This window comes from Toxotes jaculatrix, chromosome 7, assembly GCF_017976425.1.
Source record: "Toxotes jaculatrix isolate fToxJac2 chromosome 7, fToxJac2.pri, whole genome shotgun sequence".
NCBI lineage: Eukaryota > Metazoa > Chordata > Actinopteri > Toxotidae > Toxotes > Toxotes jaculatrix.
Window position 1 is genome coordinate 19,464,714 of NC_054400.1, and position 26,281 is coordinate 19,490,994.

General features: G+C 41.9%; 2 protein-coding genes across 2 annotated transcripts; one reads left to right on the plus strand and one right to left on the minus strand.

Annotated features, from left to right (window-relative positions):
• Nucleotides 1–1,173: 1,173 nt before the first annotated feature.
• rph3ab (rabphilin 3A homolog (mouse), b) lies at nt 1,174–7,705 on the minus strand. The gene is made up of 18 exons (XM_041042364.1): nt 7,632–7,705; nt 7,505–7,516; nt 7,159–7,284; nt 6,878–7,007; nt 6,624–6,707; nt 6,368–6,536; nt 6,212–6,256; nt 5,252–5,431; nt 4,954–5,136; nt 3,519–3,598; nt 3,298–3,372; nt 2,735–2,844; nt 2,474–2,600; nt 2,321–2,377; nt 2,050–2,204; nt 1,874–1,955; nt 1,636–1,732; nt 1,174–1,545 (listed from the first exon to the last, which is right to left on the minus strand). Exons 1-18 carry the CDS (start codon nt 7,703–7,705, stop codon nt 1,415–1,417), a joined length of 1,917 nt encoding a protein of 638 aa, XP_040898298.1. The 3' UTR covers nt 1,174–1,414.
• Nucleotides 7,706–18,786: 11,081 nt separating this feature from the next.
• Nucleotides 18,787–24,890, plus strand: vps33a (VPS33A core subunit of CORVET and HOPS complexes). Its single transcript, XM_041043281.1, has 13 exons — nt 18,787–19,137; nt 19,287–19,352; nt 19,471–19,598; nt 19,725–19,911; nt 20,173–20,289; nt 20,399–20,573; nt 20,993–21,186; nt 21,757–21,883; nt 22,201–22,268; nt 22,536–22,673; nt 22,876–23,013; nt 23,133–23,301; nt 23,983–24,890. The coding sequence occupies exons 1-13, from the start codon at nt 19,036–19,038 to the stop codon at nt 24,174–24,176; spliced, it is 1,803 nt and encodes a 600-aa protein (XP_040899215.1). The 5' UTR covers nt 18,787–19,035; the 3' UTR covers nt 24,177–24,890.
• Nucleotides 24,891–26,281: the final 1,391 nt, after the last annotated feature.

The following is a 26,281-nucleotide window of genomic DNA, read 5'->3' on the forward strand; positions in this document are numbered from 1 at the left end:
ATAGGTTTTTTTGTTTTCATCTTTGTTTTGACATTGGAATAACTTGCAAACAGCTGTATAAATTGAGGTCATTCCACTTTGTAAGGTGTGCTTTCCTTGGTTTGCTGTGATTAGTGAACAAACACACACTAAAGCCTTGAGTAATTGGGGATGTGGCAGAGGGGAAAGCGCCCCTCTTTGTGCAAAGGGTGCGCTGATGTAAAAGCGGGCCAGGACTGCCCCAGGCACACGAGAGTCACGAGCACAGTGCATGCAGGTAAAGCTGCACATACTTATGACATAACCTGTTCTGCCTCTTCTCCTTGTTAAGCAGAGCAGCCAAATTTGTTAGGGAAACCTGTGAGAAACTTGACCGTGTGCATTCAGTGTAAACACTGCAGTAGAAAAAACAAAAAAAAACCTCTGAGGTGTCAGAGCGAACCACGAGCTTCAGATGAGATAGAGGCAGCAGCAAGAGGATCCTTTTTCCTGCTAATTCTAACTACAACTAAGAAATAACCTGAAAAACAAAACACTTTTCAGTTTCTCTAATCACACAGTTAATACTTCCCACTAACTCGAAAGTCACATCTTGAATAACCGTACATTAAAAAACTCCTAATGTTCGACTAGGTGTGCTATAATTTTAAATCACAAATTAACAGCAACTGATGAACGAGTCATCTAGCTCATGGTCCACTGACTTATGAATCATCTGTATACCAGATGTCTATCCTAACCTGAGCAATGTATCAGTATGTAAACATTTCTTCATGGAAATATACACTATGTTCAGGACAGGGGGCACAGTTGAGATATTTTAAGGTGCTGCAGCTGTGTGTTTTCTTATGTCTGTGGCCTGGCATGCTTATACAGTTCAAGTGTTATACTAAGCATGACATAAAATCACATGAAAAATCAAAACTAATACCCTAACGGTCTAATGAATTTCAGGCATGAGCTCAATTTAGGCTTTTATGAGCCTGAAAACTGCTTTTGATCTCAGACTCCATAACATATTGCTTTTCTTGTTCTGTGCCAGTGCAATCCAAATTTTATTTCCTGTTAGCGAAGAATGTGTCAAGTTCATCACACTATATAACATCACTGACAGGCATGATGGTCTTTATGCAGCTGTTCGTTGACAGATGTTGCGGTTACATTAATGAAATCTCCAATTCGTTTATACCGTGATTTGTCCCAGAGGCAGATTAAGTATCAGCAACAGGCAGAGAAATTGTTAAGAAGAAGACAGGAAAGAAGAATATACTACATCAGGGGAAAAAGGGGCAAATGCGAGCAGCGCCCGTGTGATGGTCAGGTAGTGAGAGAATAGATAAACACAACAAAACGGGGGGAGTGCTTTAGGAGGTGAATGCAAACCAAGTAGGGAGGATAGGTTTTAGCTCATGCTCTACTGGGTTGGGGCAAGTGGTTAATCGCTAGCGACGTGATTCTCGTTCAGCAAAGTATGCCAGCGCTCAATCTTCTTGTCCTTGTTCTTCAGACACTCATACCAGTGCTTCAGCCTCTCTCCTTTGGCAGTGATACCCAGCTGACACCCACCTGTCGGGAAGAAAGCGGGGTGTGAAAAGCGGGCGGAGAGCAGGTGAGAATTTCATTTCGATTGCATCAAAGCAGTGTTCAAATATTTACCGATGTAGTCGTTGGACTTCCCGATATCATAATCCCACACAGAGATGTCTAAAGTCTTCTTAGCCAGCTCACTGTGTTTGATGTCATAGCCGAATTCCTGGAATTGGATCGAAACATTAATTCATCATCACTTCACAACATTCTTCATTGAAAAGATATGAACAGTGATTTGATAATAACTTGGGAATGAGCTATTATTTATTAATTGCTGTCTTTCACCTTGAACCCTCTTACAAACCTCATTAAACTCTGGGTTTAAAGTCCTCTTTTTGATTTGTGTTTTGCACTTGCCCTTCTTTCCCATGTCAGGTTTCAGGCATCTGTAAATTATATACAGGTATAGAATTTCATTTATGCTATTTTAAGGGTCAAACATTTGCAGTGTGAATGCACTTCTCATCCTGCTTTACTTACATTTTGACATATGGGTCAGAGTAGCCATTGGCATCCATGGCAGCCAGGTGAACGCAGCGCACAACACCCACAATGAGGCGGTTCTGCTGGGAGCTGTACATGAGGGAGATCAGGATCCGACCACGCTCTTCTACGTCTCCACCATCTTTCCCCGGCTAAGATAGAGCAGAGGTGTAAAAAAGACATAGTTCAGCGGGAGTCTTGATAGGATTTGCATCTACGTCTGGTGGAATCTGCCAAGTTTAGACATGCTCGGAAATGAATGCATTGCCTCATCTTCATAGAGAGCGATGCCTCTGGCTGCCCCGGCTGTTGCAGTCCTCTTCGTCTGTGGAGGGAGGGGGAGGCAAGTTTATAGCGTGTCAATGAGAAATTCAGACAAGGAGAACAAAGCGTTGTTTGACTGTAACTGAGTTTCACTCACGGGGACGACTCTCTCGAGACACACATTAAAGTTTTTCTTCTGGTTCATCTTCAGTTTCTTCAGCGCCACTCGGGTTTCCCCAATAAACTCGTTATGCCCAAACTTGTCTTCATCACAGACAGAGAGCCTGTGATGGAAATCAAAAGGAGAGATGTAATCATAAAGAGCTGTTACACCTGTCAACAAGTCAACTAAGGGTAGATGAGGTTTGAGACACTAATACGGAGCTGTAGCTGTGGGTGTCTGAGGTACAGTATCCACCTGAGGGTCTTACGCTGCATGTCCTCATCTGTCAGGCCGTGGTAGGTGAGCGTCTCATTCCACACAGGGTTGCGGGTGTTTCTCAAGGTCTTTGTGCGCAGCTTGTTAGACTGTTTGATGTGGGGTAGATAAGGACAAGGAAATGGAAACGTCTCCTCATTGGCAAGTTACCACTAAACATCTTACACATCTGTGGTTTGTGCTGTTTTATCGCAGCGAGTATCTACATGGGGTAGCCTCCAATCAAAAGAATTCATTCCAAGACCTGCCCCGATCTTCTCTACAATGCAGTGTAATTACAAGCCACAAATCATGTACCAGCAATACAACATTCACTTCATTTACAATGTCTCCATATCTATTTCTAGATATAACCCGCATGTCAATTTTTTTATTAATTTTGTCAACCACAAGGTGTCAGGCTTGAGCTGGCAGAAAGGCCTCTCACCACCCACCGCGGTCTAAAATCACCACCCTTCCTTTTCTTTTGCTTAACAGGATATTAGGGTAATAAATCTTTTAAAAGAAGTAAAAGCTTAACAAAGGAAAGGTGCGTCTTCTACCTTACTAGCTCCTGGCAGAAGATGAAGCTTGATGTAAGGATCTGCCAGTCCATTTGAGTCCATGGGCTTCAGTCCCTGAGGAGACACACAGTACAGTGTCCATCACATCATCATGAACAGCAGAGAGCAATTAAGGTAAAGTGCCATTCAGGAGCTTTTTAACATAAACCACTTGATTGTAATTGTCCCTTTGTGTGAGAGAATGAGGAGAACAGAGGTACCTTCGCTTTGAGGATGCTACAGTGGAGGCTGTTGCTTTCCTGTTCATAGAGCAGACTGAACTCTAGAGAGCCCAGAGTGGCTGAAAGAGACCCAGACCAGTTATCACATTAGACAGACAGAGAGACAGCAAGTCTGCACTTGAATAATTAAAGGTATAAATGAAAAGGGATTAAAAGAAAAATAAAGAGGAAGATGCTCTCGTAATTAAACAAATGGTCAACTTGTTAACAGAAGCCAGAATAAGCATCTGCCCAGAAAGACAGAAAAAACAGGCAGTGAATTCTATGGATAGGTCTTCAACTTCACGCATGAAACATTCACAGCCTTCTATTTACATTAGGTAAACAGCTGAAAAATCTCATTTCAAAGCAGGGGCACATGATGCAAAAGAAGTCAAATAAACACTCTTTGTCTCAAAGGAAGACATTCAGAAAATAAGGTTCTGGGTAAGTAAAAAAAAAAAAAATACTGAAGTGCTGCCCACACAGATTTTCTTTGGAGGAGTTTCAATTCCTAGCATAGCTGTTGGGGGGGGATAAAATAATCAAATGTCATTTGTTAATTTTTCTTATATAACTTAACTTTTCTGGGCTGAGATTCACCACAAAACTTAAGACGTTATAACCAGCTGAGCTACTGAAACCAGTCAAGCACCACAGGTCTTAACTGTTCTCACCATCACAATTCACAGCCATCTGAAACCATTGCTATTTCTTCTATTATTGCTCCCAACTCAAGGGACTGGGTCAAACACAAGGGGAATCTATATCCTGTTAGCCCCGTTGTATCTCAAATTATTTGCACAGCTCCATATTCCCAGGCCTCAATAAAATAAATTAACGCCCAATCCCCCAGAGAGAGAATAAAGGCCATTTGAAGCTGCAGGCACAGAACATGAATGACATGGCACCGTTCTCATCATTAAAATGGGATAAAAAAAAAAAAGTGTACGATTACATAGCTTACATATCACTATTGATTTAGTGATTCACTTCCTGATACACATCTTCCTCTGCTTTAGTTCCTTGGATATTGATTCTCATGCTTCGATAACATATGGTGCTTAACATTTGTTATTTGCTACCCAGCTCAATAGATGCTGACAGATAGATACTTGCTGTTTGCTGGGACAATTGGGCAATTTATAGATATGAATTATAACCAGCAGAGCAAAAGGCACAAATCAAGCATCAACACAGAATGACTCAGAATCCCTAAGGGGGACAGAAATGCTGTCAAATTGAGGATCAATGCCCAATACTGTGTGCTGCATGACAATATGTGTTGCTTTATTTAAAAAACGCCCCATCTGGTGCTGTTCACCTGAAATGAGCGGAAAGAAATCATTAATGTCAAACCGAACATGAGGTGAAATTAAACTAAACACATCAGCCACACTACTCTGTGAGAAGAGTGAGCAGATGGTGGACTCACTGGCTTCATCAGAGTCATAGTCGTTGGCCTCCTCCTCCTCCTCAGCTGGGGGAGGTTGCTGTCGGACGGGTGCAGCACCGTAGGCAGCGGGCTGCCTTCTGTCCTCTCTTACAGCAGGAGGCGCTCTCTGCTCTGGGGGAACTGCGCCAGAGGAGTAGGCACCTCCATCTCCTGACACTGGACCTACAACCGCATTCAATCATGTGAGACTGCACAAAAAGACACTAATGGGGATGCAATATTTGGCTAATGCTTGGGACTCTTCGTAAGAACGTGAGCAAAGGATTGTGTCTCTCACCCTGCTGGGCCATGGCAACAGCAGGCTGTGGTCTGGAGCTCTGGACGGGAACCATCTTCTTCATCACCACTGGGCTGCCCTGTCCCACCTCTTGAGGACCAGCCCCGCCTGTAGCCATGCGCACAGCTGATGGTTTGGGGGCCACGGGTGGGTAACCAGCACGGCCCTGTGGCTCTGGTCCTAAACATAAGCATGAATAACATAATAAAATAAACACACAGATGCACACACTACACGTAAGGGAGACATGCATAATCACACCACTTCAGGCTCCTACTGCAGTGGAATCTATAATACTCACTAGTCTCTCTGGATACTTTTGATGTTGCAGCTTTTTTCATTGACCTACATACATTACAACAAGCTGTGGCAGCCAACCACTGTACATGCAGCAGCTATATAGTCCACCTGTCTGCTCCAGCTACCCCTCTATTTTATGGGGAAAATCACATTGCACAGGTAATCATGCTGAAAGTGTGAAACGGTACAATGTGACCCATCGTGCCAGCACCACCTGGAGGCTCATCCCATGTCACAGCATGCACCTTCCGACAGCTTAATTGAGCTCTTCATCCCGCTTCTCCGCAACAGTGGGCGGTGCTGCCAAATTTGGGAAGCTGAGAAAAGGTTTGATGGCTGGGAAAAGAGCAATGAGAGGCGGGATTGCGAGAAGGCTCGCATACAGATGCTGATCTAATGAGACTGAAGAGGCGGCCCTTTGAGAAACAGTTTAAAGTCGGACTGAAATCAAATCTCATTTCATTATCCCCTTCTGAAAAAGGATGCACAATAGCTGTAGAATTTAGTTTATTTCCTCACACAAAAAAGTTAGGGGAATAAAAATATCAGTTCAACTTTAAATAACAACAGGCAGCACTGCTGAGAAATGGAAATCTCACATGCAGTTTGGGTAGTTTTGGCAAATACCTCTTTAAAGATTTCTGGATATTAAAAACTTGCCTGAATTTTGCTGCTCAGAGGCAGGGGCCTGACTCTGACTGTGACCTAAGAGAGACATAATGTAAACCAACCTGACAGATCAACCAAAAATGGTGATAAGCACCTGCTAGCTGCCTGCAGACTAAAGCTGAAGGGACAAACAATGGATGTTTCTACCTGTAGGCTGTGGTTGGGTTACTGCCTCCCTGGGTTCAGAGGCTGGAGGCCCCTGGGGCTCTGTCACCTCCTGGGCACCTGTCTCTTTTGCTTTAGATAAAGGCATGGGTGATGGCAGAAAATGCTTAGGAAAACCTTTAAAGAACCAGGCACCAGACCTCTTCCACACCTGAGAAAAAACAGAAGAAATGTATATATTTATGTGCCCAGCAAACAATTTAATTCTTTTGTTTGTCCACTGGTGTAAAACACTCACCTCTCGCTGTTCTCTGCATATCTTGCAAAGCCACACGGCACGTGGCCGACTGCTACACTGTGTACCACACTTGGTACACATGTTCTACATGACAGGAGAAAATGAAGATTTCCAACTGCTCGCCGCTTACAGTGTTGTTACAAATACACAGCTCACATAGCGTGACCTATTGTGTTTTCTCAACTTTTGTGTGAAATGCAGCAGAGGAGTGTGATAGTTTTTGACGTGTAATAATTGGCTAACTCATTACCTACCTTTTTGCAGTCCTCACACACCACTGAGCTGACCCCAGGTGAGCCCAGCTGCTCCCCACACACCAAACAGCGGGACACTCCATCCCCACACACAGTCTTCTTCATGTCGTCCAGGCGGTTTATCAAGCGCCTGCAGCAGCACAGGGTGAGATCTTACTGCCAAAATGTCACTGTTAATTATACCAGGTCAAAATGTGAGCACGTCGTCGGCCTCAACAGGTGATTTTGTTTTTATATACACACACATCGGAGAAACCACTGCATGTTTTACAATCTCTTACCCAATTCTCTCCTGCTCCATGGCCTCCATTTTCTCTGCACGGGCGATCACACCGTTTATAATCTCTTTCTCTTCATCTGTCAGGTCTGGACCAGGACCAGGGCCTGGCTGCATGGTCCAGTTGCCCCTGTTAGTCAACATATTCTCCAGTTGAGATTACACTACCTCTGTGATTGAATTAAATCTCCAATCGCACATTTGTATGCACACTTCACACTCAGTGTTTGAACAAACAGAGCAAACATAGTGTATGAATGAACATGCATTTACAGCACCAACACACTGCACCGCTCTCTGAACAGATACAATGAGGATAGGAGAGGTGGATCAGGAGCTTATCTACTTACTGCTCTTTTTCGCTGTGATAGATCACACATCGGAGAGATGCAGGTGAAACAAAAGGAAGGGACAGTTTAGTGTTGATGTCTCCATCAGAAATGGTTGACAAAACAACATTGTGACAATCATGTTTACCTAGCATGCATGTTCCTCTGCCTGTCGTTGGACATCCAGCGATCCGAGCTGCTGCTCATCACCGTGTCTGTCATGCTGCACTACCGCAGTCTGCAGGTGGACAGAAAGAAAGACAAAGATGAAAAAATTTGCGAGTCAAACTGATGTGAGGCTAAATGAAAAGGTAGCTAACGATGACCTCACACCGGTGACTATCATGAACTGAGCAGCCACAACAAATAACCAGAAACCAATAATAGTTTCCAGAAAAGTAATAATCACCTTTTCCCCCTTCAGCTTCTTGCTTCCCATGAATTTACATACCAAGACTGAAATAGCAACAAAATATCAGCTACCAGTGGAAATGCAAGCACATTTCCTTGTGCCAATTTTACAGCCTAATCAGTACATCTCCTCTTGCCAAGCCTGTTTTATCAAATTCTTTCCACAGACATATTCAACCAGGGGAAAAATTGCCAAGCTGTAACACAAACACGATGGATCTGTAAAATAAAAGCCTGAGCTCTGCTGACATACAGATGGAGTCGCTCGCTGTTAGTATGGCAATGGGGGAGGGAAGATCATGGCAAAGCAAGCCCTCATGTACATTAGTGACCACAGTGAAAGTGAGTGGTCCGGGTTATTTAAACTTAGGTGCGTTTTCCACGTAAGGGCTGAGGAGACGAGGCTGCACAAATTGGGGGTGGCAAAGCCAATTATTTTTGCAGCTGCAAGTGAAGCTATGAGGACCTGCTTCCAGTTTGTGAGACATTTCAAAGAAACGGATGGTTCCATATAGCAGGAGTGGTTAATTATTATATTCAGGAGGAGGAGGAGGTGAGCTTTTACCGACAAGGGTGACTAAGAGTCTGTGTCTCCAGCGCTTCTGATTGTTCACAGGGCGCTGGTTGAAGCTGAGGTTTTTATCCAACGTGATGTCTCTGCATTTACAGTTCACAGCAATTTATACTCTTTCTCCAGGGATGCTGGTTGGACTGGCTGTGTGGTCAGGTGTTTATGGGAAGGCTGGTGAGCAGCTCATAAGATCTGGAGGAAGTTATCATCACTCCATTCGGTGAAATCAAGACTGGATTTTTTTTTTTGCAGTCCAGAAGAGAGTCACTGTTGCTGAGGAGGAGTCTAAGAAAGGCTGTGTCATCGGAGTATTTAAAGCTTTTGCAGTCGTTTGTGTACATGGTGCGAAAAACAGGCTGATAACACAACCCAGTGCTAATGATGACGGTGGGGAAACAGTTGTTTGAAGTTCTCAAAGCCCTTATTCACATGATACGCCAGCAATGTAATTTAATCTCAGAGTGACATGGAAAAGATGATACAAAGATGTCAACAGAAACCACTGAGGCGAGTGCCTGTGGGCAAGTCTCCTGAGTGTGTGGGTGCCCCTGTGCAAGTGACTTAGAGCTGCTCTAAGTATCTGACAGGCAATACATGGAGGGTAGTGTATGCCCTGAGGAGAAAGTACCAGCAGCCAGAGAAGACCAGCGGGCTCCGATAAGGAGCAGCAAGAGGAACAAAAAGCCTCTCTAGAGCCTCAAATATCGAGAGCTGTGATGGTGTAGGGTGAGGAAAATGCAGGTACCGTGTTGGAGAGATACAGTAAGGAATACACTGGTAACAGTAAAAGGAAAATCAATAGGTTTCACTTGTCTTCAGCTTTTCACAGCTGTAAAACCAAGCCCTATAGAACCTTAGAGAAAGTGAAAGATGGAGTGAAAGGGAAGGGCACACCACCGCCTCCCTCATTCAGCTGCTCGTATTATGCTGCGTAACGTCGGGCTCCATACCTTTTGAGCTCTAATCTGTTGCTGCACTGCCTGCAGGATTCACAGAATAACAACAAATTCGCTGTGCTATCAATAGACACTCTGGGTGTGGGCTTTTCCCTCTGATGCTGCTGCTGCTGCATCCAGCCAACAGTGGCAAAACACAGTCTTCAGGGAGCATTTGTCTCCCCCCCCCACTTTTCAGCAGCAGTCTGGCGGCTCAGACCTTACTCTGACTGTACAGTATGCATTGTATACACTGAGGCTCTTGAGCGTGGCCCTCCCTCACTTGCCAAAATAAATTATCCCACTTTTGTCTAACACGATTGTCCTGGAGAGGTGGATGGAGAGAGACAGATGGGAGGGGGCATTCAGACTTGGGCTGTAGGAGTATTCACTGACTCAGACAAGTCGGAGCTCTCTGGTGCTGGGGATAGATGCTACTGCATCACAGAAGTGGACTCTTTGCTGAGGTGACAATCCAATTAGCATTCAGGAGAGATAGTCTGAAGGATCATTTCCACACTTCTCTCACAAAAGAGCTGTCAGCACAGGCTTTGATGCCTCAGACATAGAAAAGTACTGCTTGGTTTCATCTATTGTGCAGTCAGAGACGGTTTACATCTCAAAGGGTTTCAATTGTACATATTCAAAAATGTAACTAAGGCCAATTATAATGGACTGTCTTGCCCAAAATGTCATATTGATGCTTGTTATCTTGCAGATATGATACCACTGTGACCCTCACACTCATCCTCTGTGCTGTTGAGGTTATAAATGCTACTAATCTGCGTCATCTGTGACTTGCTGCGACAGTCATCTTGTACGTGTTTTCTTCCCATTTAAGATGATTCAGTCAGGTGGTGGGTTTTCTCTGGAGAGCAGCAGATATTCTCCGGAGTTTTTTTTTTTTTTTTGAAGCCAACAAAGTGACGTGTCGGTCTACAAAGTGGTGCCTGGGAACTGTGCAAGCAACCACACAATAGTGTCTACAAATACACCAGGCATGACTAGTAACAGATCATGTGTGAGATGACAACAGGATAGACCAGAGGGAGAGCATCGACTCAAGTCAAGTCATCTGTCTGATCATCATAAGTCATCCAACCAGCAGGATCTCTCCCGGACAGAATTTCATATGGGGGTGGTGAGGACCAATTTAGAAACCTGGGTCTCCTCCTCAGGGCCTGAGAGGATAGTCAATGCAAATCTGCATCTGTACATCTTCAGGGATGCATGCATACACAACTCCCAGAGCACACCCTACACATTTTACTTCCATTTTTAGAAACACAGCCATGGATTCTCCTTGGATACTTGAAGTGAGTGCTCAGCATGAGTAACTAGCTTTAAGTCTTATCAGGCACCTACACAGATTCATGTTGTTATGTGGCCTTCAATAGCAGGTGTGTGACTCATGTCTGCAAAACATATGACCGGAAAAAAAAAAATAGGAGACTGGAATAAGAAGGCCTTGTTATGGCCAGCAGCCTGACATATTTTTTTCAGGATTTTGCTACTTGTTTGTGGAAACAAGAACTAAAGGGAGCAGGCAAAGTGACAGCAAGGCAGCAAGGCATTGATGTTTTGATCCAACATGGATCATTATGGCTACAGCACTGGGAGCTTTACAGGGGATGGGTACAGGGGAAAGAGAGTTAACTCCCTTGAACTGAGATGAGCAAAAAAAAAAAAAAAACGTTTAAAAGCAAAAAAACTGTGTAAAAGCAATGTTTTACTCCACTGTTTTCATATCATTATCAAGCTCTTTGTCCTGTAACAACAAGTTGTAAATTGATGTCTGGATTTGCTGCTTTTCATGTCTTTGGTGTTTTTTCATAATCATATATTGAATATTTTTGGGTTTTGGGGCGTTGGTCAAAAACAACAAGCAATCTGAAGACGTCCCCTTGGGCTCTGGAAAACCGTGATTGCCATTTGTCACTATTCTCTGACATTTTATTGACATAATGATTATTCAAATCTTAAAAGAGCAGAGAGCAGAATGAGTAATGAAAATAATTGTTAAATGTAGCTTTTAAAATAATTTTTATTGTATTCAACACTCGAGGGATAATCCTGATTCAGATGATCTTTGACCGCATTTGTACATAATAACATATTTAAACAGAACTACAACAGCTGTGCCATTCGTTTGATCTTTTTTTTCTCTAAACACCCTGTGATGTGCCCTATTTGTAGATGTACTGAGTATAATAACACTACATGGTGCTTCACCTGAATTCCAGGGCAACAATTCCCTCGCCATCCTCCAAAGGGGCCATTTCTAAAATGGGTTAATGAGAATTGGAGATCAATGACTGCGAAGTCCCACAATTGGTTTCACTTTAATTTATCTTTCATCAGGCCTGCATTCGTATTTCGATGCCTCGGGCTAAAACTTACTTAGGTATAATGGAGGTCGCCTGAAAGCTCTGCTGTAGCCACCACCCAATCGTTCACCAATCCTCACCACGGGCCATTGCAGAGTCCCTGTGGGCTCAGATCAGCACTTTCCTCCAAACCATTTACCAATGTGCTGATGCTAAGTAGATGCCACAGTTGATATTCATATCTAGCACAGCATAACCACCCTACCAATGATTTAATAACCCTGGTGAAACCATACACATTTTTATTCAGGTTGCTGTGACTATGAATGTTTCATCAGCTATAACACACTGTGCTTTTATTTTTCTATTAAAGACCCAATAATCTTTCAAAGCATTCACAATGACATTCTTCAAACTTAGCCATTGCTAGGCTTATACTGCTTTCTGTGACTTTCTATTCATAATTTATCACGTCATGAAACTATGAACAACACGGTTACACTACGCAACACTATAAAAGATTCATGTATCCAAAAATAATTATTGTTAATGATGGATATTTGGCATAAAGTTAATGTGATACTATTCTATTCTTTCTACCATAGTGTTAACTATTAAAAAATTATGAAATAGAAAATAGAAAAAAGAAATACTGCAAATACATTGTCAGCATAAATGTGGAAAAAATTTAAATCTGAAATAGCTGGGTTATAGAATAGAAGGAAAATAACATATTTTATTTCATTCTAATTTTTCTTCCTCTACCATCTGGCCTGGCGGTAACTCAGATTGTTTCATGTATTATGAAACAGAACACAGCCTGAGATCCTCAGACAGGAGAGTCTTGGCTGGTCTACAGTTTCAACTCAAGTCCTGTGGTGATCTGGAACATCATGCCTAAGCAGGGAAGACTGAAAAACGTCTTTTTTTTTTTTTAATCCCTTCTTCATCATTCACATCTAAAAATACAGAGCCAATCAGAAGTCAAATTTGCCAATATAAAAACCTTTTGGACAGAGGGAGGGCGGTCTTAAATCAGTCAGGAGTCTTAAAGCTATATTTTACAAATATACAGGTGGGTTTGCTGTTTGTGCATGAGAGCTATTTCAATCATGCTACTACCTCAATTTAGAAATTAACACCTTATTCATAATTGTTGCCAAATTAAAAAAAAAAAAAAAAATCTTGCATTTGCTTGATGAGTGTAAAAATGAAGCCCATTAATGAGTATTGCTGATGTTACTGTTGAATTATGAGTCATCTACAGACCCTCACTGAAATGTTCAAAATAAACATGGACAAGTTGACAATACCTTGACTCACACGCAGGCTACATGTCATCAGAAAGTACAACCAGCTAATCCTCCACATTCTGAGCTGACGCATGTGGGCTGCTGGTTGGTGGTTCTAATGTCAAAAACAAATTCAAGGCCTGGGCAGGCAGTTTTCACCGACAGTAAAATGTCCAACCTTAAAAACCGACACCGCCACGCAGCTGACCAGGCCATAAACACAACAGGTATACTATGGATAATTGGAGTATACCCAACTAAAATTGTAACTGGTAAACAACCTTCCAGTTAAAAAAATAAAAATACTAACAAGGCAAGAATTTATGCATGAAGTCTAACATACTGTAGCACTTGAAGGACTGTGGATGACAAGAAATGCCAAATAATGAGGAAGCTAAAATACAGTGTTTTAAGTGCTAAAATCACTCTCATCACTCCCATGTTAGCTTTATCATTGTGAGCATATTATCATGGTGAACTAAGCAGTTAGACTGATGCATGGCTGTAGACTCCCGTTCAAATTTAAAACCAACACCCAAGTTATTTTTTAAGTTGTGTCCTGCATATGCTAGAATTAATGGCATCATTCATTTCTCAGATTTGATCAACAGAAAGAAATCATGATAGATTATTCAGTGCTAAATAATTAATTTACATTCCCCCATCTCGATCATTTGGTCTAAGTCCTTACAGTATTGAGCTGCTCATGCTCACACACCAGCCCTGCAGGGTGAGTAGGGAGACAGGGTAGGAAGGACCATAAAACACGAGGTAGCCACCCACTCCCAGTTGCATGGCACAACTCCATCCATCCCCCATAGGAGGACTGTGAGATGCCAACACACTGAGGCTTGGACCTGGGCAAGATTGTAAAGCACTGCACCAAGAAGTCCTCCACTGCAGGAGGAAAACATCACTCAGCATTTCTTAATTATTTACAACTCCCACCCCCATTGCCTTTCTCTCTTTAGGGCATTAGTGCACACTGTACTCGCACCTCTATCAGATATCATGTACAGATCAGAGGATTTGGGGGCGGAAAAAAAAAAGATCACAGAGGGTCAGACAGATAGAGAAATTATTGAACTCTATTTTGGGAAACAGTGCGGATGTTTGTTGGTCTTTTAGGTCTATGGCATCGACAAATTACCCATGTTTTCACTCAAACAATGGCGTTGACAGGGACCATCTGTGGAGCCATCTGTGAGGACTCTTCACCTCTCAAATGTGAGAGTGTTGAACCGTCTCAAATACACATAACTACATCCTCTAGGCAGGCATGGCTCCAGAGGTCCCGCATTGCTGGGGAACAAACAGGAAAGATCATCCAGTGACCAACAAGCTACCGTGCTGTTATCCCGCTATCATGGTTGGCGCTGTCCAGCAGACCTAAAGAGGCTGGGCACGGTGATCTTCATTACTGAATGAACACAATGCACACTGAATGAGCGGGCCACATTCTGTAAGTCTCATTTCCAGTAATCATTCTCAAATTTATCAGAAAAATGTCTGCTGACCCACATTTTCTCAGACATTTTGATGTCATTCAGAGACTTCCTTTGTCCAGACCTTAATATAGAACTATAAAAGTAAACAGCTATCGGACGCAGAGCACTCAATTAACTGCACTCCAGCAAGAGCCTGCAGTTAGTCTCAGATTTGCTAGGCTGATGGTGATTCATCCTTGTATGCCCCAGTGGTAAGAGGTGGGACTTTGAAAACTGGCTGCTGATGCATTGGCCAGTCATGCTTCTTCAATTTCCTCCCATCTTATCTCAGGGAAACAAGTACTACCAGACAGGGCCATTAAATCAGTGCAGTAAAGGTCTGTTGTATAGACACTATGCATTTATTTCCTACTAACTAAAAGTAACCTACAGCTGGGGGTCTGTTGAGATAAACTCCTTGGTTCCTGACGTATAAAGAAACAAGTCAGTCCCTCAGTGTGATAGCCGTGATTCTGTCTCTTTGTTGCTCTGCTTTGTAGATCTGGCACAGTTCAGCTGCTGGATATCTGACCCTCTCACTTGTTCCCCCAGCAAACCAGCAGGTACAATACCCCTGGGTGTTTTTAGTGGATCTCTGTCGGCAAACGAGAGCCGGTTCTAGTCTGGAAACACTGCAACATGTAAAATTAGCTTTGGCCTAACTTTTGAGACAAGAAAAAAAAGCCCTGTTGGGAAGTTTGGCTATGTGACTTGAAATGCAAAGTTTGTTCTTTCAGACGTCACTGAGCCTCTGGGACAAGAGCATCACTGCAGCAACAACATATGCAGAGACGTGATTGTAATCTATTAAATATAAGTGTCTGAGATTGCAAGTAGTAGTGGGAAGGTAGGAAATGTTGCTTACAGATATGCTGGTGTTTACAGATTTCTTTTGGATTTTTAACTCCTTGCTCTCCTGGGGGAACTTTGTTTAAAGGCCACATTAATTACATCTGTCTTTTCCGATATGCCACAGCGTTTAGGCAGACCTAATCACCAGTTTCGGTCAGGACGGTGAGTCGATTCTCAACCACCGCTCTGATGAGAATTTTAAGATGAAGCCACTCCCTCCTGAAGCTCGCCCACAAATGGCAGAAAAATGTCTCCCCTGCAACAATTTTTAATAAAAATGCTCAAAAACAGTGCACAGAAACCAACGATTTTTAGAGCACATCTGATTTGGGTTCTAAGCTCCATATATGGATTGTGAAGAGCACACAGGAACATAGAGTCATGCACCTTTACCAACTGTGGCCATGGTAACAGCAAGATCAGAAGATGAGAATCAGAATGATTAAACGCTGTGTGTGTGCATGTGTGTCCACCAGTCTATGTGTTTGTAGTAGACTGTACCTGTGCCAAATTTCAAAGCCTGTGCAGAGCAAGTCATTACTGCAGTAACAGTGTCAGTGGAACATCAAGAAACGTGGTTGCACTTTGTCAGAAATGATTCATCTGTCTTGGATGGCTCTTAACAGTCACAGTTGAAAAGACAGCATGGTTAGAGAGGAAGACAACCTGAGGACATGGGATTATGGGTACGGTCGCCTTGTATTCTTCAGCTTTAAATAATGCAGTTAGCGCGCAGAGCACTTACTTCATTCCTCCATCTTTTTTCACCTTTTCCCTAAACACCCGTGTTTCGTAGCGCTCTGCATGTCTTGTTTTCTCTTGTTTTATATGAAATGACCCAACAAACAATTTTCCTCTTTTCTCTCTTGCTTAATTCCATTCTTCCTCTGCACAGAGAGCAGTGTGGGGCTGGCAAACAGACGGAGAAATACAGAGAGAGATAAGTAAGGGTGTCGTCCAATCATTACTGTGGTTGCTCATGTGAAAGGAGGCAGCTGCAGATATCTCTCAGACCCGTTCATTCAGTCTTTTCTCCCCTCCCCCATTTAATCCCCATGCTTCAGGTCTGTAGGAGGAGTTGGAGATGGTGGAACTGGGGGGCGGATTCCCAGCTTCATTTTTTTTCTGTCCTACTTCTGTACGAACACTAGCAGCAATGAACTGGACAGGTCCAGTAAGTGTCTTCACAAAAAACACACTGCTCTGACCATCCAAGGGTACCAGCCCACCGGTGCAAGATGAGACAACATCACAACAAGTAGGCAACTGAGTCACCTGTCCTGTGCCACAGCTGGAGTTGAGAGCTGCCCTGCCCAGATCAGCATTTGAAGGCATCACTGATGTTTTTTCCTTTAAGTCTGCAGGCACATCAGTGTGTGCTCCTAAAAAAAAAAATCCTGCAGCAACGCCCAGGGACTGCAACCACACAATCTCCCACATGACTTAGCCTACCATGTCTGTTTTCTTATATCAGATCTGCAACAAGGAAGCACCCAGGTTGCAGTAGCGCAGCCAGCCACCACTCTAGTTTTAATTAATCTTGAAGGGGATTAATGCCAGCTACACCAAGAGGTATATTTACCAGCCATTCATGAATAAACTGAGTACATGAGCATAACACCAAAGCATGCTGTAGTAAATCAGTGCAACTATTCAAAATAAGAGGGTGATCAGCCCCATCAACGCCTCTGCGTGAATGACAGGAGCTTTCTGCTGCAGAGCAATGTTTTCACTAAGACATGTTTTTTCCTAAAACAAAGGAATCAATCAAATGTTCATTTACATAACTGGTACCTCACATAGGTTAATTAGCAGCAGCTTCATGCATACTGAGTGCGCTGCACACATTCACAAATCTGCCCTCTTCATTCAAATGACTCAGTGAAAGTCACAGGCTCATAAAGACAATGAAAACGCGTTCCACCAAATTAATAAATACAAGCAATAAAATTTGTTCCCTCGCAAGAGATCATTTCCAGCTCCTCTCTCTCTCTCTCGTGAATGAAACGCTGCATCCATTCAACTTGTAAATGAGAAATTCTAACGCACTGAGTCACCGGCCAAACGCAGTAACCTCACAGTAATTTTAGGTTGAGGATGCAATGTCTCAAAAATGCTTCGAAGGAGATCGTAAAGCTTACCTGAGAATCCAGTTCTGTCTCTTGTCTCCCCCCTCTCTCTCCCTCTCCCTCTTTCTCTCTCAGGGAGCTGTCAGGGAATGATGCGGACTAAATTTCTGTGCAGCGCTTGGATCCGACCATAGAGTCAGTCATTGCGCATGGTGCCTGTCACCAAAACCCGTGCTTTTATTTATTTATTTATTTTTCTTTTTTTGCCGCGAGGAGTAGTCTCTTACTGGAGGCACAGCGGATCTCCACAATGCGTGGGAACTCGTCTTCTATCCTGCGTGGATGGAAAGCCCTTGGTACCCTGGGAAGGAAACCCCTGGATCTGAAGTGATAACACTGATCCTTAAGTGGACAGTCATCACCTGGTCCAATTGTCCCTGAGTGGCTAAATTTGTCTTATCATCCAGGCAGCTCTATTGAGAAATCACAATCAGTTTTATAAGGGTATGAATTGATTGTGGTTATTTTAAACTGCGCTTTATGATATTTTAACACATTCAACAAATATGATATGACTGTTCAAAGTTTCGTTGACATTTGAATGCAAAGGGTTTTAATAGAATTTAGTTACTATCCTATTTCTATCTGAAGAGTCCTTTTGCTTTTTATTTTGCGTTTATTTTTAGCCTCCATTACCATGCACCCTCAGACACCGTCCTGTTTCCTGATGATACAAATTTACTGGAACTTCCTTTCCAGTCATTTGAGTTGGGTTAATATATTGGTTTACAGCAACAACCTAATCCCCAAGAAACAACCACTGAAATCCTAACATCAGCGTCTCAATTATAAGAGCGTACCTCCACTTTGATTCTTACTGTGGAGACATAGTGCCATCTAGCGGCTCAAGTATTAATTACACCAAAGAATGGGTGAATTGCGCTTCCTTTGCCTTACTTCATGATACATTTCTGTGTAACACGAGCGGAACCGGCACAGAACAATGCAAAACACACTCGCTGTGAAAGTAATTCAGATTTACAATGTTAGGTGCGTCTTTTTAGCGGCAATGGTTATTGTTTGCCACACCTACACACTGGAAAAGACTACAGGAGAGGCAAGAGGTTACATCCTTCGTACTTCCGTGTTCGTGTCCCGCATTGAGAAGCCTCAAAACGAGAAAGTGTTTACGGCGCTATCTGAGGTCCACGCAGTAATGTTAAAAACATTTCAATCCACCGATGGCCTCGGTAATATGAGACCCACACTTTCCTCAAAAGCACTTTTCGTGAAGTTGCTAAACAACTTGAGTAAAAGTACCCATTACGCATGCGTGACAGGAATTAGACGCTGCAAGCGCTGGTTGATAGCTATCGTGTTAGCTAGTTATTGTTGTTTGTATTATTTTAGACGGTTGTAAGGTAGTGCATACTGACGAACGTAAAGTATACATAGGCAGGAGGCATTTAAGTAACCAGCTGCATATTTTATAGTCTCCAGGTTGTATTATCTATTATTTGAACTTCCTCAATATTATGTCTTAGTTGGTCACGTGATTGTGTAGTACATCTGCGATCACCTGACTAGCTGTGTCGCTAATAAGGAAAAATGGCTGCTCACTTATCGTACGGTAGAGTCAATTTAAACATTTTGAGAGAAGCAGCACGAAAAGAGCTCAGAGAGTTTTTGGACAAGTGTGCGGGGAGCAAGGTGATGAACAGACAAACATGTAAAACAGCGGCGGTTAAGCTAGTATCTTCAGCCTCAGCGTTAACATTGTCATGCAGTTGTCATGGGGTTGACAAAATTCATAACGTTGCAGGTCTTGCGTATAAACTGTGTGTCCCTTTTCTCTTTAGGCTATTGTCTGGGATGAATATCTGACGGGACCTTTTGGACTGATAGCTCAGTACTCTCTACTGAAGGTAAGTGCATTCTGTGCACAGTTTTTGTGTTGGAAAGTGGTCCAGCAGACAAGGCCCAGATAAAGTATATGCTTGTACATACCAAACAAATGTTGTGTGTCTGTCATTGTGTTTTTAGGAACATGAAGTGGAAAAGATGTTCACCCTCAAGAGCGGCAGGCTCCCCTCTGCTGATGTCAAAAACATCATCTTCTTTGTCCGTCCCAGACTCGAGCTTATGGACATCATTGCTGAGAATGTGTGCAGGTTTGTTTATGTGCCTCATCTTTTTTTTATCCAGCACTAAAAGGCAATTTCACAACGTCAGACAGATCAAGTATTTTAATATCCTCACTGTATTTAACACTTTTGTCCTGCGTTGTGCACCTTTAGTGAGGATAAGCTACATTCGTCTCGAGACTTCCACATTTTGTTTGTGCCTCGGCGGAGCATGCTGTGTGAACAGCGGCTGAAGGAGCAGGGTGTGCTTGGCTCGTTCATCAATATTGATGAGTACATCCTGGACCTGATTCCCTATGATGGTGACCTGCTCTCCATGGAGTATGAAAGTGCTTTCCGGGTGTGTTCAACTTGCACCTGACATACACCACTCAGTCTGCTGCTCTTCAAATGAAGTATTTACAGCATGTGTTATTATAAAATGAAGATTAGATTTCAATTCAACAGCAAGTCAGCCAGTATTTTACAATAATAATAATAATATATTGGCATAATGATTATCATTGTTCATTTTTGTCAGAAATCTAGAGGGAAATATTTTTGTATTCCACGTGTCATCCAGATTTGTAGCTGTTGTCAATTTCTGATTTGTCTCTTTCAGGAGTGCTACCTGGAAAATGACCAAACAAGCCTGTATCACACAGCCAAAGGCCTCATGACCTTACAGGCACTGTATGGCACCATTCCACAGATATATGGGAAAGGAGAGTGTGCACGGGTGAGTGTAGTGTGAGGTGGAATCATTTTGTATGAAATTTGATGATAATATTAATTGCCATTGGGTGCTCAGCAGCAGCCAGATGAATACATTCTCTGCTCGTTCTCAGCATGTTGCCAACATGATGCTGAGGATGAAGAGGGAGTTTGCCGGCAGTCAGAATCAGATCCTGCCCGTGTTTGATACTCTGCTCCTCCTGGACCGTAATGTTGATCTGCTCACCCCTCTGGCCACACAGCTCACCTACGAGGGTCTCATTGACGAGATCTATGGAATAACTAATGGTCAGAAAAAAACTTTTTTGGTTTCTTTGTAGTTCTCAAATGCTCAGTTATATTTACAGTGTCTGATGTCTGTAAATCCTCCTGTGTTTCCTGGATGTCGGCTCGTTTTTATATACAATATTTTACGTATTGATGGTACAATAGTCTGTTTTGTTGACAGTTGCAGTCAAGTCATACTTTGTTGGAGGGTTTGGCTGCAACCATGTTCATGTGATGGCTTTGTTGTTAGCAGCCAAGAGTAACATATGTGCATCCTTAGGCATGAGTTTGTCTCGGGTTTTGCTCAGGTTGACAAAATATGACAAAATATTATAATATGACAAAAAAAGCAATCAACTTATAATGTAGATATTATATTTTTAGCCTGCTCTTTACAAAAAATCCCCACTTCTGTTTGTTTATTCCCTCCTGCCTTACAGGTTATGTCAAGTTGCCTCCTGAGAAGTTTGCACAGAAAAAGCAAGGTGAAGGAAGTAAAGATTTACCCACAGAACCCAAGAAGTTACAGCTCAACTCAGCGGAGGAACTGTACGCAGAAATCCGGGACAAAAATTTTAATGCTGTTGGAGCAGCGCTCAGCAAGAAGGCCAAAATTATTTCTGCTGCCTTTGAGGTTGGTCTTGCTTCAACGTAGCCTCTCCTGGCATATTAGCCTGCTGTAATACAATTAAAATGTTCCTTCATCACATAATGTTAAAAAATGTAGTTACAATGCCTGGCACTTCCAGACATCCTAGCTGATCAGATCTGATTGTAATCTCTGTGGCATTTTAGAACAAAGGTCATAACAGAAAATCTGTGAGGTCAAGGAAGTGATGACAATCACACTTTCCATTAGAAAGGTTTTCAGGAGCGTAATTGATTGATTGTGTGTGTATTGTCATTGTTTGGTCTGAAGGGAATTTGTGTGGATAGATACCAAACTAACATAGTTAATTGTGTCTTTTGGGGGAGTTGAAGTTTGTTTCCCAACCTTGTTTTTGGGACATTTTAATTGTGTCATGGCCACACCTGTTTTACATCTCATTTCATTTACTGATGCGGCACATGATTGACCTTTTGGGAGAATTAAATTAGTTTCATCGTTTGAATGCTTTTTTTGAGCTGCACTATCAAATGTATGAACAGCTCAGCAAGTAAAGTGGTTTGTTTTTGTTTTTTTGTTTTTTGTCTTGTCTCACAGGAACGCCACAATGCCAAAACCGTAGGAGAAATAAAGCAGTTTGTATCTCAGTTGCCTCATATGCAGGCAGCACGGAGCTCACTGGCTAACCATACTTCAATAGCTGAGCTGATCAAGGACATCACCAGTGCGTAAAGAACTCTGTATTTTCCTTATTCATCACATCTAACACCATCTTTTTCATTGCACTTTGGACAAATTCTTTTATTCTTCATATTTCATAATTACAAAATAAAGTCTCATGGTTTGTAAAAACTTGCTGATAGCCCCATACCCTTCTAAAGTCTTATATATATTATATTAGTGTCATATATTATATTAGTGTCATTTATCATTTTCAATCTCCCAGCTGTTAGCATTACAGCAGTCCATTTTTTCCTTTACTTTTATTTATTTAATAATTTATCATTCTAAGACAAAACTAAATTAAGTCTTCTGTTCTAGCATCAGAGGCCTTCTTCGATAATCTAACAGTGGAGCAGGAGTTTATGACTGGAGTCGACACAGACAAGGTATTAATCTGTTTATCATTTCTACAAAGCTAATCTGTCATACAGTTTATTATTATTATTATTATTTACATAGATAAACCATGTTTCATATAATTTCACTCAAGTTTACTATGTTTTAACAATACACCTAATCCTAATACACTAATACACCTAAAAGAAATCTTCAAAATTATAAAACAAATGTATGGCATTTGTTTCTCAGCTCACTTTGGGGTATTTAGTATAAATTAAAAAAAAAAAATTCTGTAATGTTATTTCATTATCCAGGTGAACACATATATAGAAGACTGCATTGCCCAAAAAGATCCACTGATCAAGATTCTGCGTCTGGTGTGTATGCAGTCAGTCTGCAACAACGGCCTTAAGCAGAAGGTGTTTGACTACTACAAGAGGGAGATTCTACAGGTAGAGTCGTAGATATAATGATTTGTTTTTGTTGGTGGTGTCTTGCCTGTGCACATAAATTCCTGCTGCATCAACAAAGAAAATAAGTGGAGAACTGTTTTGTTTTTTTTTGTTGAGAATTACTCAATTGTGTTATATGAATAATTGAAACTGGTAGGTAACTGATTTCTTTGTTTTCTTTTTTGTTTTCTTTTTTGTGAAGACCTATGGTTATGAACACATACTAACACTGAACAACCTAGAGAAGACGGGGCTTTTGAAGCCACAGACAAGTTCAAGGAATAACTACCCCACTATTAGGAAAACCCTCAAACTGTGGATGGAGGATGCCAATGAACAGGTACGACATTTAGCATGAAAGAAAGAAATACATTTGAAGATAAAAACACATGCACCTTTGGGGGTTTGAAGAGGTCTTTCACAGTTTGTTTTTTTTTTTTTTTTTTCTAATTCCCTCAGAACCCCAACGACATCTCCTACGTGTACAGTGGCTACGCTCCACTAAGCATCCGACTGACCCAGGTCTTGGCCAGGCCCGGATGGCGTAGCATCGAAGAGGTGCTGAAGATGCTTCCGGGCCCACACTTTGAGGAGAGACAACAGCTGCCTGCTGGGCTTCATAAGAAACGTAAGGACCATCACAAACGAGGTCTGCTGTTTGCCCCTGCCGCTCACTAAACACAATACAAATACACAACCTGCTTCCTGGTACATGTAGATAAGACCCAGGCTTTGTTTCCGTGGAGGCAGCAGATTGATGGCAAGAATGCGACAATACCACAGAACCATTGTCAGTGTTTGTTTGTCTGTGCTGAGGAGAAGGCTCGATAAAAACATACTGTGCTTGATTTGACAGTGACCACCATCGCTTTCCTCCATCTTTTCATATTGGCAGCATTAGGTGCTACACTGATGTGAATAATGAATTAAATTATACACTCAATATGAAATGTGCTAATTAGAACAGTGAGTTTGGGCATTAGACAGTTGACTTGTTTCCACATGCCTGCCTTGCACTGGATTGTAAAAGGTGATAATAGAGGACTCTAATCTAGGGGGAGGGTGACGGCTAAATTAGTGTTTTCACATTTCAAAATTTGGTGCTTTAGCAGAAGGAACTTGGCCCTCTTTTACATTCAGCTGTTTTGTTGAAGTGAGCAATGGCAGAAATTGAATGGATTTACCATGTCACAGAAAAAGGAAAATCTTTGTGAAATTAAAATCTACATTATGCGCACAAGTTCTCTTTTTATTTAATTTAGCTTTTACATTTTGTTTGAGTGACACGTCTCTTTTTACTGTTGCACAGGCCAACAGGGGGAGAATCGGACGACGCTGGTGTTCTTCCTCGGTGGAGTGACGTACGCAGAAATAGCCGCTCTGCGTTTCCTCTCTCAGATGGAAGACAGCGGGATGGAGTACATTATAGCCACCACCAAACTCATAAACGGCACAACCTGGATCAAATCCCTCATGGACCGGCCTGAATCTCAGACCCCCTGAGCCACCTGCACATACACCTGGCCACATCAAACACCCCATCCACCATAAAACCTCAGCTGCAGTTTTTATGTCCATATCAGTGTCCTGCAGGTGTTTCATTGATGTCTGTGCTGGATAAACAGCAATAGGCTCTTTACATGTGCCCTGTGGAGTTTTTTTTTTTTTTTTTTTTGTACTTTTCTTTTTGAAATCAAAGTTATGTTTGCATTTAATGTTACTGACTAAAACACATTGTGTGTGTTTTTTAAGGCCTTGCAAACACGTTGAACGCATTTCTGTCTTCATAACATTTGTAAAGCTTTTCACACACACACACATATTCTATTTTTTGTTTTTGTTTTAAATCCTGCATTGTTACACCCGTGTTTCTCATGCATGTTCATGATAAAAAAACAAAATGCTTACTCATTTGTAAAAACACTGCTCTGTAGTGTTAGTTGTGGCCGTAAACTCCACTGTGTACCTTTAATTTTTCTGGTCAGATCATATATAATATAAAGCTGGTTTAATCCTACCGTTTATCGTACATCCCTTTGTCCTCTGGTTATCTACTATGGAGCTACTGTACATATGTATGTATGACTAAAATCTTTTGGATGTTTAAGATGATTAATGATGCCCTTTGATTTGCATTTTGAAGGTTTTTGTAGGCAGTTTTCTGTTTTGTGTGGCGCTTGCTGGGATAAAAATAGGTAAATAAAAGTCTTAACTGTCTAAAATTAGTCTTGTGTTTCTTGGTCACATGTGAAGCCATTTTGACTGTTGTTTAATAGATAATTTTTGGAAAGCCAAGCTTATCTTGATCAGTGAGAGCAGATGAAAGGCAGGGATGGGAGTGTATCCGTCAGCAGTGGTCCAGCTCTCTGAAGGAGCAATTAGCGCAGTAACAGGCCTCCCGATCAGCCGATAATGGCCCTGTGCTGTCTGGAGAGCTCAGCCCACGGCAGCCCATGATTTGACAGCGCAGGACACTGATTGAATTAGGAGGCCATTTGCTCCATGTTCCGGTAGAGGATAACTGTGCTGCATGAGGGTGTTTGATCTCTGTTTCAGTCAATACCATCTCCGTGCCTTACACTGTGAGCAGAAGGAGACCTGCTGACAGCACTCAGATATTTTGGTGAACTCTGCTTAGGTAAATCTGTGTCAATTTCCTCCATTTTTATAGGCTGAAAAGAAAATACTTATATCTGTAAATGGTGCTTGATCGCCAAAATCTTCCTGCATAATTTCTTTGTTTGAGGAGCAGGTGCACTGAAGACTTAAACTCCCATTAGATCACTCCCAGGGGATTCAGATCCTTGTGATCAGTTATTGCTTTTGGCTCCTCCTCTGCCATAAGGGCTTGAAACGCTCAAGGCAGCACACACCAACTTGGACTTCGGGGCTGGAAGCACAGGAGCCCCCTTTCTGATCAGCTCCTGCCCTGCTCCAATAGCACAAAGGTATGATTGGTTTTTGATCTTTTTTATGATTGATGCATGTTTGAATTTTTTTTTTGGTTTTGTTTCAGTCTGCCAAACCTTTACCAGGACAAGATATTAATACATTTTTAAACAAGACAGCCAATTACATTATACTAACATTTTCTATAACAAAATTGAATATTTATATCAGCATAATTTTGCCCGACTCCACTAACCTGGTTAAAATGTGAGCATTTCTGTAACTTCTGGATCCTGACGAATAACTACTTTGAAGGAAACACGGATGAACATTTTCACTGTTACTCAGCAAGTCGGATACTCCACAGCTTCAGCACGTCTCCCCGAAAATATTGTTTGTGACTGTACACAAACAAAGCAGATCAATACTGAAACCACTTACTGTAATTTACAGATAAATTATTAACAATGGTCTTCTGACAATGCAGCCTCCTCAGCTCCTACAAGGCTAGGGACAAATCAATTTGCATGTCTAATACAAATAAACATATAAACCTCTAAGAATAATGTAATTTCTACTTAAGTAAGAATGGAAACAAAGAACATGTATGAGATGTAATTTATAGAGGTGCCATGACTATTTTCAGAGTATGTTAAGCTTTCTTGTCTTCATTTTTGTTTATTTAATTGCTTAGCATATTCAGTCAGTGTTGTTATAAA